This window comes from Paroedura picta, chromosome 5 (assembly GCF_049243985.1).
Source record: "Paroedura picta isolate Pp20150507F chromosome 5, Ppicta_v3.0, whole genome shotgun sequence".
In the NCBI taxonomy this organism is placed as follows: domain Eukaryota; kingdom Metazoa; phylum Chordata; class Lepidosauria; order Squamata; family Gekkonidae; genus Paroedura; species Paroedura picta.
This window is the reverse complement of record NC_135373.1, coordinates 107,270,707-107,289,498: the sequence shown is the minus strand read 5'-3', so window position 1 is coordinate 107,289,498 and position 18,792 is coordinate 107,270,707. Positions and strand designations below refer to the sequence as shown.

General features: G+C 42.6%; 1 protein-coding gene across 2 annotated transcripts in view; it reads left to right on the top strand.

The window, feature by feature from the left end:
• PARPBP (PARP1 binding protein) overlaps positions 1 to 18,792 on the top strand; it is a 34,211-nt gene that overhangs the window by 8,430 nt on the left and 6,989 nt on the right. For both annotated transcript variants that reach the window (XM_077339757.1, XM_077339758.1), the window contains exons 4-7: positions 4,251 to 4,361; positions 5,631 to 5,801; positions 9,791 to 9,945; positions 17,453 to 17,636. In XM_077339757.1, coding sequence (XP_077195872.1) covers positions 4,251 to 4,361; positions 5,631 to 5,801; positions 9,791 to 9,945; positions 17,453 to 17,636 — 621 coding nt within the window. The remainder of the gene's footprint in view (positions 1 to 4,250; positions 4,362 to 5,630; positions 5,802 to 9,790; positions 9,946 to 17,452; positions 17,637 to 18,792) is intronic.

Genomic DNA, 18,792 nt, shown 5'->3' with positions numbered 1-18,792 from the left:
TGATGTGGTTTATAAAATATAGTGATCTCATTCCCCCACTTCAGCGTGGCTGACACTGTACAGCTACGGAAATGATGCTCTTAATGTCAAAGTAATTCAGAGTAGTGTTTCGAAGAAGTAGTCATATTCATCTGGAATGGCATCAAAACAAGCTTTGGTGTTGCTTTATGGGCATGCAATGGAGAGGTCTGCTTTCATATGAGCCTTCTGTTACTGAGTCAGACCATTCATCCATCTCACTCGGTATTTTTAAAATTTTGTATCATGCATTCTGAATAATCCAACATCATAAAATAAAGCAATGGAAATGTAACAAAATAACTCAAAAACGAACCATGATGGATTTGGAGCAGTGGTCTCCAACCTTTTTATCACTGGGGACCAATCAACACTTAACAATTTTACTGAGGCCTGGGGGGGTAGTCTTTTGTGGAGGGACGTCACCGCAGCTGCCTGAGCCCCTGCTCCACTTGCTTTCCCGCCGGCTCCCCTGACTTTCCACCACCCGCTGGGGGCACTGCCAGCAATAGCTGTGCAGTGCCATGCCGAGGGGGAGCCCCAGCCATTGCGGCCACTGGAGAACACCAAAGGTGAGCTGGCGGCAGAGTGGCAGGGCAGCCCCTGAGGCAGCAGCCGGGAAGGAATACGAGGAGAAGCTGTGGCCCGGTACTGACTTATCTATGGACTGATACCGGTCCACGGACCGGTGGTTGGGGACCCCTGATTTAGTGGTATGCAGCTCTTTTTAGGATTATACTGCTAGGTTTTATTCACATATCAGCCTCGGTAAGGAGGTCACTAATATCCCCTTATTATGAGTTTCTTCATCTGAGAGGTATTATTATTAATATATTATTATATTTATTGCATTTGTTACTCACCCTTTCTCTTAGGCCTCAGAGCCAGGAGTATATCGTAATAAAAACATATGGAATAATAAATATATAAATGTAAACAATATCTAAAAACCTAAAACATTTAAAATAATTTCTTCTGTAATTGCATATTCTAAGTTTCAGTGTGGAAGCAAGGAGAGAGGGGACGGAGGAGTCTTACCAGCACTGGATGATGTACAGTTGAGGCTTCGGTAGGAAGGCCAGCTCAACTCAGTGCTATCATAGGCCTCGATCATAGGCCTGATGGAACAGTTCTACAAGCCCTACAGGGAATAGTTTGAGGTCCCGCAGAGCTTTGATCCCCTTTGGGAGAGCATTCTACCAGGCCAGAGCCAGGGCTGAAAAGGCCCCAGCTCTGATTGAGGCCAGTCTGATCTCCTTGGGCCTGTGGGCTGTAAGCTTGATCTTAATGCCCTCGGGGGGGGTGGGGGTGTAAAAGGAGATGTGTTCCTATAGGTAATCACTTAGACAGCCCCCTTTTTTCCGGGGCTGAAAAATCTAGCTGAAATTTAGAAATATAAAATTCAGTCGTGCTTACTTTGTTTTGCAACCATAGTAGCTTAAAACTGAATATATAATGTCAGTGGGGTTGCCAGGACTGTGCCCAGCAATTCCAGGAGTTTTAGGGGGACAAGGCCTGTTGCAGACACAGCCCCACTAAGATACTTTAGGAATTCCACCATTCCTATGGTAAAGATGGAAGATCAGACACTAGTGTTATCACAGCACATGCATAGTCTAAGGTGACCAGATTGTCCCACTTTTGGAGGGACATCTGGGGGTACCTGGCAAATTGTACTTATTTTGAAATTAAAAAATATATATATTACAATACCTTTTTGCGTTCTATCTGTTCTATGAAACTTTTTGTTGCTCCATATAGACCAAAGTTTTAATCAAGAACCCCCCCCCCCCGGTTAATGGTGTCCCGCTTTACCAATGTTAAAATCTGGTCACCTAAGCATAGTCCTCCCCTCCCAGTTGCCAACCTCTGGGATTACAACTGATCTCCAGGTGACAGAGATCAGTTCACATAGAGAAAACAGCTGCTTTGGAAGGAAGACTCAATGGCATTGTATCACTCTGACTTCCCTTCCCTCCCCAAACTCTGCCTCCCCAGGAGCCACCCCCAAAATGTCTAGGTACTTCTAGGTTCTGGCAACCTTTCCCCCCCTCTCATTCCTCCATTTCATGTATGTGGGTGATGGAGGGTAGAAGTGGAAGTTTGCCCATGATAAGTGGTAAGCATAGACAATGGTTTGAAAATCTGCCAAGACAAAACTGTAGAGAAAACAGTCTTTTTGATCATCATACTGCATAATAGTAGTTCATGTAGTTATTTTTGGTGTTGCTACTGGGAGTGAGGGACCAGCTGGTAAGTCACCACTGGTATCATTCCCTGATCTGTAGGGTTTTCTTCTTTCTCCTAGCTTGTATCTAGTAACTGCTCAGTCTCTGTAATTGGCTCAGTGCTGTAATTCTGAATGTTAGAACGCAGTCACATGCAAACCTGTTTTTCTCCTCAAAGAAGAGAGTCTAAAGCGGAAAGGAACCCTACAAAGAAGCTGCTTTCCGTCAGGGACTAAGAGCATAATTTTGAGTGTTGAGAGACTTTCCCATTGTCCTCTTTGAGGCAAGAAGGTCGTAGTAATCTTTTGACTGTGCCCACATTGAGGTCCTTGTTTTGAGTCTTTCTTTAAAAAAAATTTTTTTGCACCTTGGAGTGTGCATGTGTGTGGTTTTTTTAGAAGTTCCGAATGAGTCTCTTTATTTTCATTTAGCTATCAAAGAAATAAAACATAAACAAAGGTAAAAACATTAAGACCATGAAAATATTTAAGAAATATATAATGTCCTCTGTGATTGTATGAGGACAATGTTTTGAATGATTGTTATGGATATATTTATTTAGAGAACATATTAGTCACTTCTCTAGAGACTTGTTCAAAGCAGTCCACAAAGTAAAATATAGCAGTACCATGAAATCATTTTTAAAAGCCAATGTAATAATATTTATAACTTTGTGGTGGTAGGTTAGGCGGAGAGACGGTGACGGGCCCATGACCACCTGGCAGATTTCCATCATTATGCAAGGGATTTGAACCTGGTTGTTCCAGATCCTAGCCTGACACTTTAACCCAGTCTTTCTCAACTTTTTAACATTGAGAAACCACTATTTATTTATTATTCTTAATAATAATAATATTTATTATTAACATTCTTTTATTATTATTATTATTGTTGTTGTTGTTGTTGTTGTTATTGTTGTTATTATTATTATTTAATTTTTAGACCGCCCTTCTCCCAATAGGTCTCAGGGCGGTTTACAACATAAATAGTTAAAACACAATAAAATCCCCATAAAAACCCCAATTAAAAGTTACATATAACATATCACATAACATATAGCGGCGGTGGTCACAATACTGATTTTAGTTCAGTCTTCAGGCTTAAAGAAATCCCAGAAGTGTCACAATTGGGAAGCATAGCTATGTATATGCCTACCCAGTGCCCTTCCCCTTCCTACCCCCTCCAGGCCCATCACTGGCCATTTTGGGAGGGGGGGGGCAGGTTGACAAAACTATATAGGGTCATATCACCCAATAAGGGCCACTTTGGTGTAGTGGTTAGGAGTGCGGACTTCTAATCTGGCATGCCAGGTTCGATTCTGCACTCCCCCACATGCAACCAACTGGGTGACCTTGGGCTCGCCACGGCACTGATAAAACTGTTCTGACCGAGCAGTAATCTCAGGGCTCTCTCAGCCTCACCCACCCCACAGGGTGTTTGCTGTAGGGAGAGGAAAGGGAACGTGACTGTAAGCCATTTTGAACCTCCTTCGGGTAGGGAAAAGCAGCATATAAAAACCAACTCTTCTTCTTCTAAGTGTTTAACAAAATTTTTAAAATTTGTAAAAATTAATTAATTCCCACCTACTGGGGAACCTCTTCCAGGGCAGTCAAGAAACCCCATGGTTTCACAAAACCCTAGTTGAAAAAGTCTGCTTTAACCAGTGTACCACACTAGCCCACAAATAGAAACAGAACTAAAACGTTAGAAATAATTTGCATAATAATGGGATTTATGTCAACATTTTTTCTTGGTGATTTAAATTGCTTTGATCTGAATACATCCAGTGGTTGTGCTACAGGGATTTGGTGATCAGTGGTCCCCAGACTGAGCCTGATAGACCACAAAGTTTTCTCTTACCTGCTTATGACATTCCTTGCAGATTGTCATGTTTGTCTCCTGTGTACTCTGGCTGAGAGCAGCCTCTGGAATTCACCTCCTTGAAAGGATGGTAGCAGAATGCCTATCAAATTAGATACTAAAATATCTTTTTGCTCACCGAAGGTACAATTGTTAGAATTTATCATTGGTACATCAGAGTCAGCAAGTGATGATGCTTCTGTTCTTTCTGCACCCTCCACACCAACTAACAGGTTCAGCCAGAATAACAAAGAGGTAAGATATTTTTGCTTTGGATTAAAATAATCTAATTTCCTCATTTGGTAACAGATAGGCAAGGATGACTTGGTTCAAAAACCATATTAGAAAAGGCAAGGGACGGAGCATTGAACACTGAACTGGAGCTGATTTTGTTTCCAATGAAAGGAAAATCTTGGTTTTCAAGGACTTTCCACAAGCATGAGCAGTAATGGCAAAAAGTTTAGAGTTTCCTCATGGCTTCCAGTCTTCTGGTCACATCTTATCTTTCTTCTCTCCCAGTTATTTGTGACTGCCTCCCCACCACGTGTCATAACAAGGTATTTTCTGTCTCTTTGAATAGAATGGTTTTGTTCATGGGCTCCTGTTTTGAAGATGATATGCTTGCCTATTAATCACATGTATTTAGAACCATATATATGGTTCCTGCAGCCTCCATTTTCATGCTTCAAAAAATTCTGTGAGGCAGGATGAGTTCACAGCTCAGGTTTGCCCAGTGAGCTTCAGGACTTTATGGAGATTGAAACCTGGATCTTTCACAGTCGCTCTAACCAGGGCACAAGATTGATATATTGATCACCTATGACTCCCCCTTTAAAAGCCAATCTGGTATCCAGCACTGGTGGGGGCTCCCTCCCTGCTCCCTCTCCACCGGGCCCGCAGTCCCAGGTGGAAGAAGTTGGAGGGGGATGTGTTTAGGGATGGGACATCCTTCCCGACTGGCCCTTTGTTGGATGAAGGGTCAATCAGGGATGGGGAAGCCTGGACAGCCTACCTGATTGGTGGTTAGTTGATGAATGCAAACTCCTCCCACCACCCCCTTATTATTTTATTTATATGTTCAGATTAGTATATCTGGTTGTTGTGGGCTTCCTAGGCTTCAGAATTAGGACTCAGCAAGCTGGGTATCCTCAACCTTACTATGTCCTCTCCCTGAAGATGCCTGCCACAGTTACTGGTGGAAGATCAGGGACAAAAACTACCAGATCATGGTCACACAGCCCAGAAAACCCACAACAAGCAGTTGACACTGACTGTGAAAGCTTTGACAATCAATAGATAAGCATGGCATCTTTAACTGAGGATCCTATGAATGGCACAGTAGAATTTTAAAGTGGCATATTAAAGATCTAAGCTACTCACTGTTTACTTTCCTGCTCACCTAGTTTCTTCTGACACAGGATAGAAACCTAGAATAGCATTGATGTTTTTTTTTATCCTCCCCTGTCTTATTGCTAAATCCATTTTTCATGAGAAAAACAGTAACTGGATTTTTTTTTAATGTAGCTTTCTTTGGTGGTGAAGAAAATTCTGTTTGCGTATCTAAGCTTGTTGGTGAACTCCAAGAACGATCTTGCCTTTGCTCGTATTTTAAACATTCCTGACAGGGGGCTTGGAAGAGAAGCATTTACTGACTTAAAACACGCTGCACAGAAGAGAGGAATGTCCATTTTCCCAGTGAGTATGACAAATTGATATTAGTCTTTCCATCGAAGAGCATGAAGTCTTTTAAGAAACTCAAACTCTTTCTTTAGAAATCGGATCAGGCTTTATTTCGTTGGCCAGAACAAATTTGCACACAAGAAATGTGGTTTGTGGCTAGAACAAGAGCAGAGGGCTGTTCTAGAGAATAAGTGATTTTACGCACTTGTGGTACAAGACCTTTCTACCTGCTGTCAGCCTGGAAAAGTATGTATTTATTGGCTTCATTTAAATAGTCCACCTTTCTCATTGAGGCTCAAGGTGGGTTACAGAATGAGAGGACAAAAAACTATCATTTCATTTATTTATGGTCATTGACCAGCATCAGGAAAAACAATTAAAATCATGGGAATAATTAAAACATTTTAACGACCAAGGCACTCAACATTCACCAAGGATTTTTGCGTTCTGCTTGCAATATAACGGAACTTTGGTGCTGTATAAGAAATAAGAATTATCTGTTATCTGCAAGTAAGACGTTAAATAAAAAATCATCAATATATTTTGAGAACGTAAGCAACAAGGATGAAATTAGATGGGCAGAGCAAAAGCATGATGCATGCAAGCAATGTAATAAAAACAGTGTAACACTTACTGGAAGATAAAACTTTAAAACCATAGATTACAAGATTTAGAGGACTCTGCAGTAGAAACATGATATGATATACAATAAGCCATGTGCAGATCAGATTAAATAGAGCTGGTTTTTTTATACCTCACTTTTCACTTCTCAAAGGAGCTTCTAGATGGCTTACAAACACCTCTCCCTTCCTCTCCTCACAACAGACACCCTGTGAGGTAGGTGGGACTGAGAGAGCTCTAAGAGAACAGCTCTGTAAAAACAGCACTATCCAGGCTGTGACTAGCCCCAGACAGTGCTTGGGTATATGCATTTCTTGACATTAACCATTTGCAGGGGGCCACCTTCAGAAGGCTTTGTTCAGGGGGATGGAATATCTCAAGAGGGTGGCTCTGCAGCGATTTGGGTCCTAGACTAAGAAGGGCATCGGAAGTTATAACCAACACTTCCAACTACACTGGGAAAATAACTGGCAAGCAACGGAGTGACTACGGAATAGGCACAACATCTGCACTTTGTGTTAACTGTTGGTAGCAGTCAAGCTGCAATCCTCTACCTGCTGGAGCTTCCATGTTGTCTGCATTACAACAGTCTAGCCTCAGTTACTATAACATGGATCCCTGTGACCAGACTGGGCCAGGTCAATGTTGGGAACCATCTTGTGAGCTAAGTGAATATAAAAGGAAGCAATTTGCACAGCTGTATTGCTTCTTGAGCACTAAGGATGGGTCAGGTATAACCCTTAGATTCTTAACTGTGTCACTGGGGGTCAGATGAATACCATTGAATGTGGAAAGTGTATGCCTACCAAGACCTGCCTGGGCAGTGTAATTCCCATCTTAGGATTCCCTTTCCGTGTTTTCACTTTTAGCCATTTAACCACAATTTGTTGATTTTATTTATACCCCACCTTTCCTCCTCACGTGGACCCAAAGTAACTTCTCCATTTTATCTTCACAATGTACAGAGACTGTGTGGCTGGCCCTAGGTCGCCCTAGAGCTTCCATGGCAGAGTAGGGATCCAGATCTCTCAGATCTTAGTCCAGCCCAGCCTTTCTAATCTTTTATACCATCAAGAAATCCCTGAAGTAGGTTTTATGCGTCTCTGAAACTGGACCGTTTTATGCTTTGTTACAAGCTGACCCAAGACCTTTCTGAAGAAGGGCAGACTAAAAGCCAATAAATAACTAACTATTGCTTTAAAGTTGCAGGGAGAGGTACAACAGTGATTTGTGGGTGGCACCATCTCCTGTTGCCTTCTGAACTTGTGGGAGATCATAGGAGCTACCACATGTGCTGCAGGCGTCAGGAATACCATGTCAGTGCACCCAACACTGAAAACGCCTTAAAATGCTGTTGCCTCTGGAGAGCACATCCGTATAACAATAATTTTGGTGCCGCCAAAGAGGATGAGTCAAAATAACCTGATTGTATGTCTGTATAGGGTACTCATTTGAAGTTGGAACATTAATCCCTGGGGCATTAAAGTAGCTTTATGAAGTAGCAGTCCTGGAAAGAATGTTTCCTGTCCAATGGGCATTATTTGAAGTCTTTGCCCAGTCCTGCTGTCAGAACAGTGGGAAATATTCAGGCGGGAGTACAACTCTGTGAATTTAGCATGAGGTTTGAATTTTTAATTTCTTTTAAAGCAGAACTGGGAATAGATTTGATGGACCGTGGTAAAGTAACAGGGTTCTTATGACTCAGTAAGTAATGGAAAAACTCAAAGAGGATTAATTATTTCACCTCTTGATGTTGTTTTAATGTTTTTATGAAGTACGTCCTTGGATTACGTTCACTACCCATTGATGCTAAGGTTTCCAAGGAAAGGAAAATTCTTTACTTTGCAAAGAGGTCTTTTCTTTTTGGCATCTTTGGTTTTGAAGTGATGACAAAATGTTTTCCATTGAGTAGTCAAGATCCTATGAACCGCATTCAACCCACAGTGAAGTCTTGAGTGCTGGCAAAGTGCAGACTCACTCTCTCAGAATTGTTCCCAGGGTATTTATTTTTTATTGGTGGGGGAGTATGCAATATGTAAATAAAGAAAAACACACTTTTTCCTGTTCTGGCAAACCAGATTCTATTGCAACTTGTCCCATGTTCACAGAGAAAGGGGTACTGGGCTAGCAGCTTGTACTCCCACTACACAAAAGCCACCTCTGATCTGGTACATCATTGGCCGGATTTGCCCTTGAAGCCTCCAATTTCTGATACCTGATTGCAGAAGCTTCATAACTCTAGCAATTTTTTCTTGCCCTGCAGGCATCCTTCTGAACTGCATGGGATTTTGACACAATTGAATGATTGGAAGGTTGCAGCTAAGGTTGCCAACCTCCAGGTAGAGCTTGGAAATCTCCCAATATTACAGATGCTGTCCCAATGATAGAGACTACTTCCCTGGAGAAAATGGCTGCTTTGGAGGATAGACCCCATACACCGCTCATGTCCCCACCCTCCTCCTAATATTCAGGTTATTCCCCAAGCCAGAGTTGGCCACTTGAACTGCAACAGCATCTTCTATAGGCATGCATAGAAAGGAACCCCACTGAGTTATAGTTTGCTCCAGAACACAAGTATCTTGCTAAAGAAGGACAAAGGTAGTTGTGTTATTAGTATCCAACGTTTTGAACAATATGAGGGAGGGGGTTGTCCCTCCCCCCTGCCCCTTATATCATCATGCTATTTATGGGAGTATGCTCACAGGCTAAGTGAGGTCTCTGTACTTGGGAGAAGGGCAGGCTTTCATCTGAAGGAAGGAGGACTTTCTGAGACCTTCTGGTACTTTTATGGATACTAGTCCCCAGGTGAAACCTGGGAATCCTCCTGTTTTACAGGTCAGTTCCAGACTAAAGATAATCTGGGGCCAAGGGACCAAGCCCTATGAAGATAGGTTGAGGGACTTGGGAATGTTCAGCCTGGAGAAAAGGAGGTTGAGAAGGGGACATGATAGCCCTCTTTAAGTATTTGAAAGGTTGTCACTTGGAGGAGGGCAGGATACTGTTTCTGTTGGCTGCAGAGGAGAGGACACGCAGTAATGGGTTTGAACTTCAAGTACAACGATATAGGCTAGATATCAGGAAAAACATTTTCACAGAGTAGTTCAGCAGTGGAATAGGCTGCCTAAGGAGGTGGTGAGCTCCCCCTCACTGGCAGTCTTCAAGCAAAGGTTGGATACACACTTTTCTTGGATGCTTTAGGATGCTTAGGGTTGATCCTGCGTTGAGCAGGGGGTTGGACTAGATGGCCTGTACGGCCCCTTCCAACTCTATGATGCTAATAAGAGATCTGTTTCCAAAATTATAATTTAAAGACCTTTCCTGATGTTTATGAATGTATATGTAGTTCTTATATTTTACTTGGCTAAATATGTGTCTCCTCTCAGATGGCAACCTCCTTCATCAGAGCCATTGAACTTGGAGGTAAAGGTTATGCCCCTCCTCCAGACGATCCTTTGAGAATTCACATGAAGGGACTTTCACACTTGGTTCACTTTTTTGATAAACTGGAAGAAATAATTGGTGAAGTCCTGGATCCAAGGTAATGATTTTGTCTTGTATCAGCATTTTTGTGTTCTGGCGATTGAATAGAAACGTCTTTACTGAATAAGTGCTTAGAAACCAAATCAGTACAGTTTGCTAACGTATTTTAGCCGTGCTTGAGAAAGAGAATGCTCAAAGCTCTTACAGTGAGCCACATCCTATGAAGACTGAAATGATTTAGTCTTCCCATTAGCATAGGAGATTATATGGTATGACTATTGTTTTGAAGTTGAAAGATAATTGGGCTAAGGCATTTTAAACAGCTTACAATCTGTTGATTTATGTGCTGTTTTCTCACCTGTTTTCCTTTACCTTTCATCTTACTTACTGTTTACAAGTTGCCTTTCTTGTATGAATAAAAAAAATGGTATGAGTGACTGGTACACAGAAAAGGGGAAATAATAAGTTCTCACTCCTCCTAAAGGCTACAGATAAGGGGAATGGGTATGCTTTAATGTTGGTGCTGCCATCAACAAGGCCCTGTTAGGTGTCCAGGTCTCCTGTTGTAGTGGGAGACTCCGGCATGAACCCAGAAATGATGTTGCCTCTGAGGGGCAATGCCCTAGGATTCTCTTAAAACACAATTTGAGAGGAATCATAAAGCATCTTGACACAGTGACATCACTGCTGGGTTCATGCCAGAAGTAACATTGTGGAATTGGTATGGTGCCAATCACCTGGACCATACACACTTGCATCTCCTGAGAATAGGGATGCCAATCCTTGAAACCCCATGTTTCCACCCATGAAATCTCTAACACTCATTGCATACAAAGCAAGGGTTCCCCAGATGATCTTTTATGTCTATGTAGAGGAAGACAGCTCTCTCACTACCCTATTACTAGATGTGCGGACAGTTTACACAACTATTTATATCAGCTTTCCCCAACATTTTTACAGTTAAGGAACCCCTGCAACATTCTTGAGCCTTCAAGAAACCCCAGAAGTGGCACAGCCATGTAGAATGTGTTTAGGAAGCATAGCCCACCCAGAGCCCCCTCCTCTTCCCATTCCCACTAGGCCTATCATTGGCCGTTTGGGGGGGGGGCAATATGACTATATATATATATTTATATCAGCGGAAGACAGAGTAGCTGACAGACTTAAATATGGAAGAGAAGTGGGTCAGTTAATGCAGAGTTCCCAAATGGGCACTATTGAAAAGAAGCAGGAATGAGCGTTTGACAAGGCACCCATAAAGACTGGCCATTGCAGGAAGAGTCTGCTAGGTTGGCTATTTCATCAGCAGTTTTTGGGCCAAACAGATATTTCAAAGTTCTTAACCCCCTTTCATGGTTGTGGAGTAGGGGAAGGTTTTGAAGGCACAAGCCTCTGGAGACTGGGAGCGTTTCTGATCGATGGCGTCAAAAATGCTTGAAGTATGGCATCATAGACAGGCTTATGGAAAACATCCTTTTAACCAGATGTGGATGAGAACGAGAACCAGCAAGTAACATCATCATAAATAACTGTAGCTAACTAATACATCTGTCTGGCACTGTACTTCTTGCATTCGTGTGTGTCCCTAAGACTCAGAATGACCATGCCTTAAATGTAAAAAAAAACTGTTATTAAAAATAGTTGTTGTTTTCTCATTAATGTTCATAGTCTGTCACGGGCATGTGTTTTAGATATCTATAACACAATTGTTCATAAACTATTGTTTCTATGTTTTACAAAGAAAGAAAATCCCACTGAGCCTGCCCCAACAGACTTTTCATGTCTTTTCCTCTTCATGGAATAGGCATTAGGAAACTGGCTTATATTTTATCAGTATAATCCATGTCCTTGACTTTCTCTACTGTTCTTTCCACACAAAAAGCGCTTAATGCGAAGGGACTTGTATGTTTGTTATAGCTCTAATGTCATTGCTCTGTGAGAACTATTCTTCAATATGGTGCCATCAAAGCCATTTAGCAACCCAGAGTTGTACTATTAACAATATACAGCTCTTGAATTTACAAAGGGCCTTGGCAGTTTTTTTTATCATAGTCACCTTTGTGACAACCCTGTAAAGTAGATTAGTCTTTAGGTGGGGGCGTATTGACTGGTTTAGTTTTTAGTTAGAGGAGCTTAGACTGCTTTGTTAAGCCTTAGAGCTTATGGCGGAAATACACACTGAACCCAAGCTTGCCAGCCCGGAGTTGTCATAGTGAAGGGCGGTATATAAATTGAATGAATAAATAAACTTGACATGGGGAAAAGAAGAAGAGGTCTTCTAAATCAAAGCAAAACTCCATCAACTACAAGCAAGATGTGAAGGAAACAGTCCTCTTATTTCCCCCCCCCCCAAACTATTCCATTCATATATGTCGTTCAGCTGAGCACAGATGTTATATTTTGTTATCAGCACCGATTAAATAATGCCTCAGATCCTTGACTTTCACTGGCTGCCAAGCGGATGACCATTCATTGTCTCTGTAAATAAAGCCATGGCATGCAACAAATTCTGTAGCCTTCTATGGGCAAAGCTGTAATATCCCCCATGTTCCCAAAATCAAAAGTATATACTATGTGTTTCATGGAAAGTGGTGTTCCAGGTACTTAAGATGCAGAACATATTTTTGAATGAATTTCCTTGCATTACAGGAAGAGCATACAACTGAACCAGAGTTGGGTCTATGGATGAGTTGGGGTTCTGCAAGACTTACTGTGCAGTTCATGCTGGTTTATTCAGAAGCCCCATTGTGTCCAGTGGAATTTGCAGTACAATCCAGGGCACTTTTAGCTGGGAGTAAGTTTGTATGCATGAACAGAAGCAGGGTTGAGGGGTAGGAGATTACTGAACTAGGTAAGAGCCCACTTGGATAAAAAGTTTTCTTAGAAGAGCATGAAGCCTGGTGTTTACAAAAACGGTTACTTGATTTCTAATGAGATGGATAACCACTGATATCTAGTCGCAGAGGCAAGGGTCTTTTCTGTGTCTTTTCCTGTTATGAGTAGATTATTTTGGTATTTTCCTGGTATCTTCTGCAAGTTATTCAGAGTGCCGTCAGAATTGGTCTTGTTCCTTGGCTTTTAAAAGTCATTCCATGTAAAGAAAGAAAACCCACTGAGTGGGCTTTGTGCCAAGAGGACTGTAGTATGAATGGCCAAACTACATTGACATGCCATGTTCTAATCGCCCTTTCCCCTCTGTTAAACCATCAACCTAGAGCAGGGGTAGTCAAACTGCAGCCCTCCAGATGTCCATGGACTACAATTCCCAGAAGCCCCTGCCAGCATTTGCTGGCAGGAGCTCCTGGGAATTGTAGTCCATGGACATCTGGAGGGCTGCAGTTTGACTACCCCTGACCTAGAGCAATGCATATATTTCTTTCCTGACCACATTGGCACAATTTTTCTACTGTCAGCACCATATGGCTGCCATTTTTCTGGCTGTGCCATTGTATGTGCGTGTGTATATTTTTTTAACTGCTCTTTTAAAAAGTGGTAATAGCGCTTTAGCAATGTTTTTTTAAAGGCAGGGGGAAAGCATAGGGCCAATGGAATGAAAGGTCCATTGCCAGTGTGTGAGCATCTGCCTTTGGGTAGGTGATGGGTGTAGCTTGGTGAATCCCCACTGAGGGCAAGCAGCCCAACCTACAATACATTTCCAAACTTATTAAAATATACACACATTTAACTGCTGAGCCTCTCACTTGGGGATGCCCCTTCCCCTCCCCTCCCCTCCCCCAGAGGAAACAACTATCAAGATGGAACAGCGGTTTAATGTGAGTGGTAAACATCGGCTCTAGAGGTAGGCACCTTCCTCTGATGTGTTGCCACTGAAGGGAATCCCTTGAGGAATTCTCAGTTTCATGCATGGCAGCAACATAGATGCCCCTGGCAGTGACATAAAAGCAGAGTTAAGAGTTTTCATTTTTATTTGAATGTGACACAAAGCCATGGCCTTGTGTTAAATGTTTCGTAAAGATTAGTCATTCATCCAGTGCCGCAGTTCTCAAATGGTGAGTCATGCTGCTGAAAGTGGGTGGCGAACAGCCCTGGCCGAGGTGGGTTGTGTGACCCAGATTCCTCAGCTGTGGGAGGAGGGCTCTGGACCCTGCTCTTCCAGTTGCTGGAGAAGTAGAAGAAAGGCTAGAGTTGTTACATTTTCCTCTCCCTTAGTTTTGCAACCCTGCTCATTCTTGGGGGGCTCAGTTGGCTCCCAGCTAGCCCCCATGTAGGCAGGACTGACTTTAGGCTAGCCTTTGTCAACTTTTTTTACCATCGAGAAACCCTGAAACATTCTTCAGGCTTTGAGAAACCCCAGACGTGGCACGATCATGCAGAATATGGTTATGTACGTGCCCACCTGGGCCCCCTCCCCTTCCCACTCCCTCCGGTCCCATCATTGGGGGAGTCAACATGATCATCTATGGTCATATCACCCAATAAATGTTTAACAAATTTAAAAATATATCTTAAACATAAATGTTTAACAAATTTAAAGCATAGATTAAAAAGTAATTAACTCCCACCCATTTGGGAAACCCTTCCAGGACCATCAAGAAACCCCAGGGTCTCCCCTTGTTGGGAGAGCCTGCTTTAGGCTATCCTGCACTGCTGTTTAACAGATCTGAGACAAGCTCCACTCTGCAGGGGTGTCAGACTTCAGGGCTCAGTTTGCTCCCAGCTGGTGTAGAAGGCGAAGAACCATAGCTTATGCGCATTGTTCCTTCATGCTTTCTTTGTGGTAGCCAGGCCCAATTGAGCCCTGGCTGGAGGTGCTGCAGGGGTGGGTCCCATGAGCAGGGTGAGTCAGAGGTAGGCTTAACTTCAAAATGTTTGAGAGCTTTTCTATATGGTAAAAGAGTACTGTGGCAAACTGGCCCCTGTGTGTATTTATAACAGGTATCTTTGAGCTCCACGAAAATTACCTGCAGGTAAGCAAGGATGAGAGCTGGTTGTCAGAATAGCCTCTTTGTGCCGAAGCCAGATGCAAAATGAAGTATACCGTGGTGTGGTGTATTAAGCTAATCCCCCATACACAGTAGATCAGCACTTTTTGTTTTGGCTTCTTCGCATGAAAAATGAATGAAGTTTTCCTTTCATTGCTCCAACTAGCGTTGTGTATATCTGATGGGGAATGGGAACATTTTTCCTGGAAATGAAGAAAATGGGAAGAAAGATTAAACAAGCCCTGGGATATTAGCTGTTTGTCTCTACCAAATGCTGCTGCTTCAGACATACTGACCTTAGTTTTTTTGCTGGGTTGCGTGCTGCCAGAAGAAGAACAGCCAAAAAGGTTCTCTGTGTCAAACTAAACGCTCAAAATAAGTTGATCTTAGTCTCCCAAGGCCAGATTTGTTTTAACTTGAGGATTGTTTTTAACTTCTACTCAACGGATTGCCTGAACAGAGCCTTTTGCATAGCTGTGTTAAGAAAATTAGGAGAAGAAATCTTAAATTATGCATAGTCCTTTATGGAAAAAATATACACAGCTGATGGCATTTACTCTAGGCATGTCATAATCTGCATTCATTAGAGTTGCCAGCTTGGGAAATACCTAGAGGTTTTGGGGGTGGAGCTGGGACTGGGTGGGATTTGGGGTGGGGAGGGAGTTCAGTAGAGTTTAATGCTATGGTCCCTACCCTTCAAAGCAGCCATTTTCTCCAGGGGAGCTGATCTCTGTTGCTTGGAGATGAGCTATAATTTCAGAGGATCCTCAGGCTCCAGTTGAGGATTGGCATCTGTAGCAATCATGGTAATATTAGATACAAACATAGAAGGGACCACCGTTGTACTGTACCTGCCCTGATTGGGCAGAAAGGCAGCATACAAATTGCATAAATAAATTGCCTTTTACACCAGTAACAAACTCTGCATCTTCAGAACAAGAAATCAGCGGAAGAATTATTATAAGGAATCTCATTTGCATAACTGAAACCATTCAGATGAACCTTACTGGAAATTGATATGTTGATCAATAATCCATAACGTTTCTCCATCCCAAACGCTGGTTGTTAGGAGTCCTTTAGCAGAAAGCGCCGTGCACGAAATCTCACAATAAGTGATAAATATACACATGCGAAACAGCTGTGATTGTTTTAGTGTACTGGCGTATGAATCTGCTCAGAGTTCTTACTTTGATAATTGGGAATTGTCTCTGTCGGTTCTGCATGTCTAAGAAGTCCTTTAGTCCCATACAAAGCTTTCCCTGCTTTTCCCTTCATGCATATATGTGTTGTCAAATCACAAATGATTTATGAAGCCCCAGCAATGGACTTTCAAGACAAGTGAGAAGCAGAAGTGCTTTGCCATTTGCTTCCTCTAGTCATCCTCCGTGGTCTCCCATCCAAGAACCAGTTTTGCTTAGCTTTCAGGATCTGACAAGATTGGCCTATGCAGCCTTTCCTCTTGCTATTCCCTTCACATACTGGTTCTTTTAGCATTCTACCTTGACTTCAAAATAGAAAATCAAATATTTTAAGAGCCATAGGTTGTAGACCATGGTGCAAAGTATGGCAGTCGTACAGTTGACCAGCCTTGGGCCCCACCGCTTTGCAGTCAGCCAGCTGACTGAGTTCCCAGAAGTCCTTGTGAGTCTCCTGCTTGTAAGTACATAGTACAGCAGTGGTCCCCAACTTTTTTATCACCGGGGACCGGTCAATGCTTGACAATTTTACTGAGGCCCAGGGGGGGGGGGGGGAGGTAGTCTTTTGCCAAGGGATGTTGCTGCAGCCTGAGCCCCTGCTGTACTTGCTTTCCTGCCGGCGCCCCTGACTTCCCGCTGCTGACAGCAGCTGCGCAGTGTCATGTCGAGGGGGAGCCCCAGCCATGGCAGCTGCCAGAGAACACCAAAGGTGAACTGGTGGCAGAGTGGCAGGGCAGCCCCCAAGGCAGCAGCCGGGGAGGAGGATGAGGAGGATCCACGGCCCGGTACCGACTGATCGACGGACCGCTCCTGGTCTCCGAATTGGGGGTTGCGGACAGCTGTTAAAGTATGGCAGTAACTTCTCACTAAGCTATAGAATCTGTTCTTTGCTTCTGCTACTGGTGGAATACTTCAGACATCTTTAAAAAAAAACTTTATCAGTGTTGTGCTTATACTGGCTGCTTTATTATTTTAGTCAAAACACTTGTGATAGCTTATGTGCTTCTGAAACCAACATGAAACAGAAATGTACCATAAGAAATGTCAGATGAGTTCACTTCTTCCAGAACTTTATTCCCACTTGTAGCTTAATGAGCAGGATCGGATAATGTGACCTGAAAGATGATAGTGTAATTAAAACTTCTTTTGTAGCCAGCCTATTTCCTTTTGCTATTTAAAGCAGTGTATTAGTAAAGGGATGAGTCTATTGTCCTCATTTCTTGGCTTGAGTAATTTCCCAATTTTTAAAAGCAAATCACTGCGTCAAAGGGCAGGATTTCATTGCACGGTGCTGTGCAACTTCACAGATCAAAGCTGTGTTCTGAAGAGTTTTGATTAACTATGAAGCCTCTCTGTTTTCAAAACTATTAAGTATATTAAGATAGCGCCAAGATGAATATGGAGATGACCCTAGGTCTGTTTTTAGACTTGCAGGGGGCCAAATTCTATCAACAATCAAGATGCATTTGATAAAAGGCCAAAACAGCAGGGATCCTTTCTGCCGAGCAGTGGAGGAAGTTGTACGCGATTTGGATTTGAGGATTAAAAATATTATCAATTTTCAGCATGATGTTGTGGCAGCTAGCTCCACTGGAATCAGTCCAGCCCGGGTAAGGGGCCTCCTTTTGTTCTTATAATTTGCTTGATGTAAAAGATAGAACATTTTCTTGGTGTTCTGAAAGTAGACAATAATTCAGTAATGCAGCATTGTATCATATAGCATGGCACCATCCAGTTTGCTGAGATAAAGTATCTGCAATAGTTCAGGCTTTCTGTCATCTGGCTTGGCTAGAATGTTTAACTTGGACAACATTTCTGAAGAACTATGGATGACAAAGCTTAACACCCCTCCCCCAATCTTTCTAACATTTATCATGCCAATAATTGTATATTACAGTATAATATCTTGAATTCTTTTGCCTCCTGGAACTACTAAACAAAAAACTTATCCAGGCAGTTTGTACCTTGATATGTTTGGGTTTCTTTTTCCATATTTGAATTCTGATTTCACAGTTCTCTTAATCCAGACTGGTTGATAGTGGGGATAGGATACTTCTTGTATAACTATAATCCTTACGCTAAGTGTTCCTTGGTCAGGTTTCCTAGTAATTCTGGCAGATGTTTATTTCCAGTTTTTAGTGCATGGCTTGGCTGCCTTGCTAGAATCTTCTCTGCGTAAAGCCCCCCAGAGTCAGGCATGAATTATTTTATGGTTTCTTCTCTTAACACGTGATCCCAGTTTTATGGATCTGTTATGCAACATGTGACTTGCTCTGTCTTGAATAAGTGGCGTTTGATGACTGCCCTCTGAGTTTAAACAAGATAAGCTGGATTTAGGAAGTATTTTGCATTTTGCTGAACTTTTTGGTAATGCGTCTTGTACCATCTGCCAATGGATTTAAAAGACTGGTAGGGCTACCCACTCCAGGTTGGGAAATAACTGGAGAATTTGGGGGTGGAGCCTGAGGAAGGTGGGGTTTGGAAAGGGGAGTGACTGCAATGACTCCATTGGGGAGGGACTTCAGTGATACCCATAATGCTATTGAGCCCAATTTCCAAAATGGCCATTTTCTCCAGGTGAACTGATCTCTTTCACCTGGAGATCAGTTTGTAATAGCAGGAAATCTCCAGCCGCTACATGCAGATTGGCAACCCTATGGCCTGGACAAGTGGAATAAGTCAAAGCTGGTCTACTCAGAAATGTTCCATTTATTTGGTAGGTCTTGGTCCCAGGAAAGCATCCTTAGGACAGCAGTCTAGGCCATT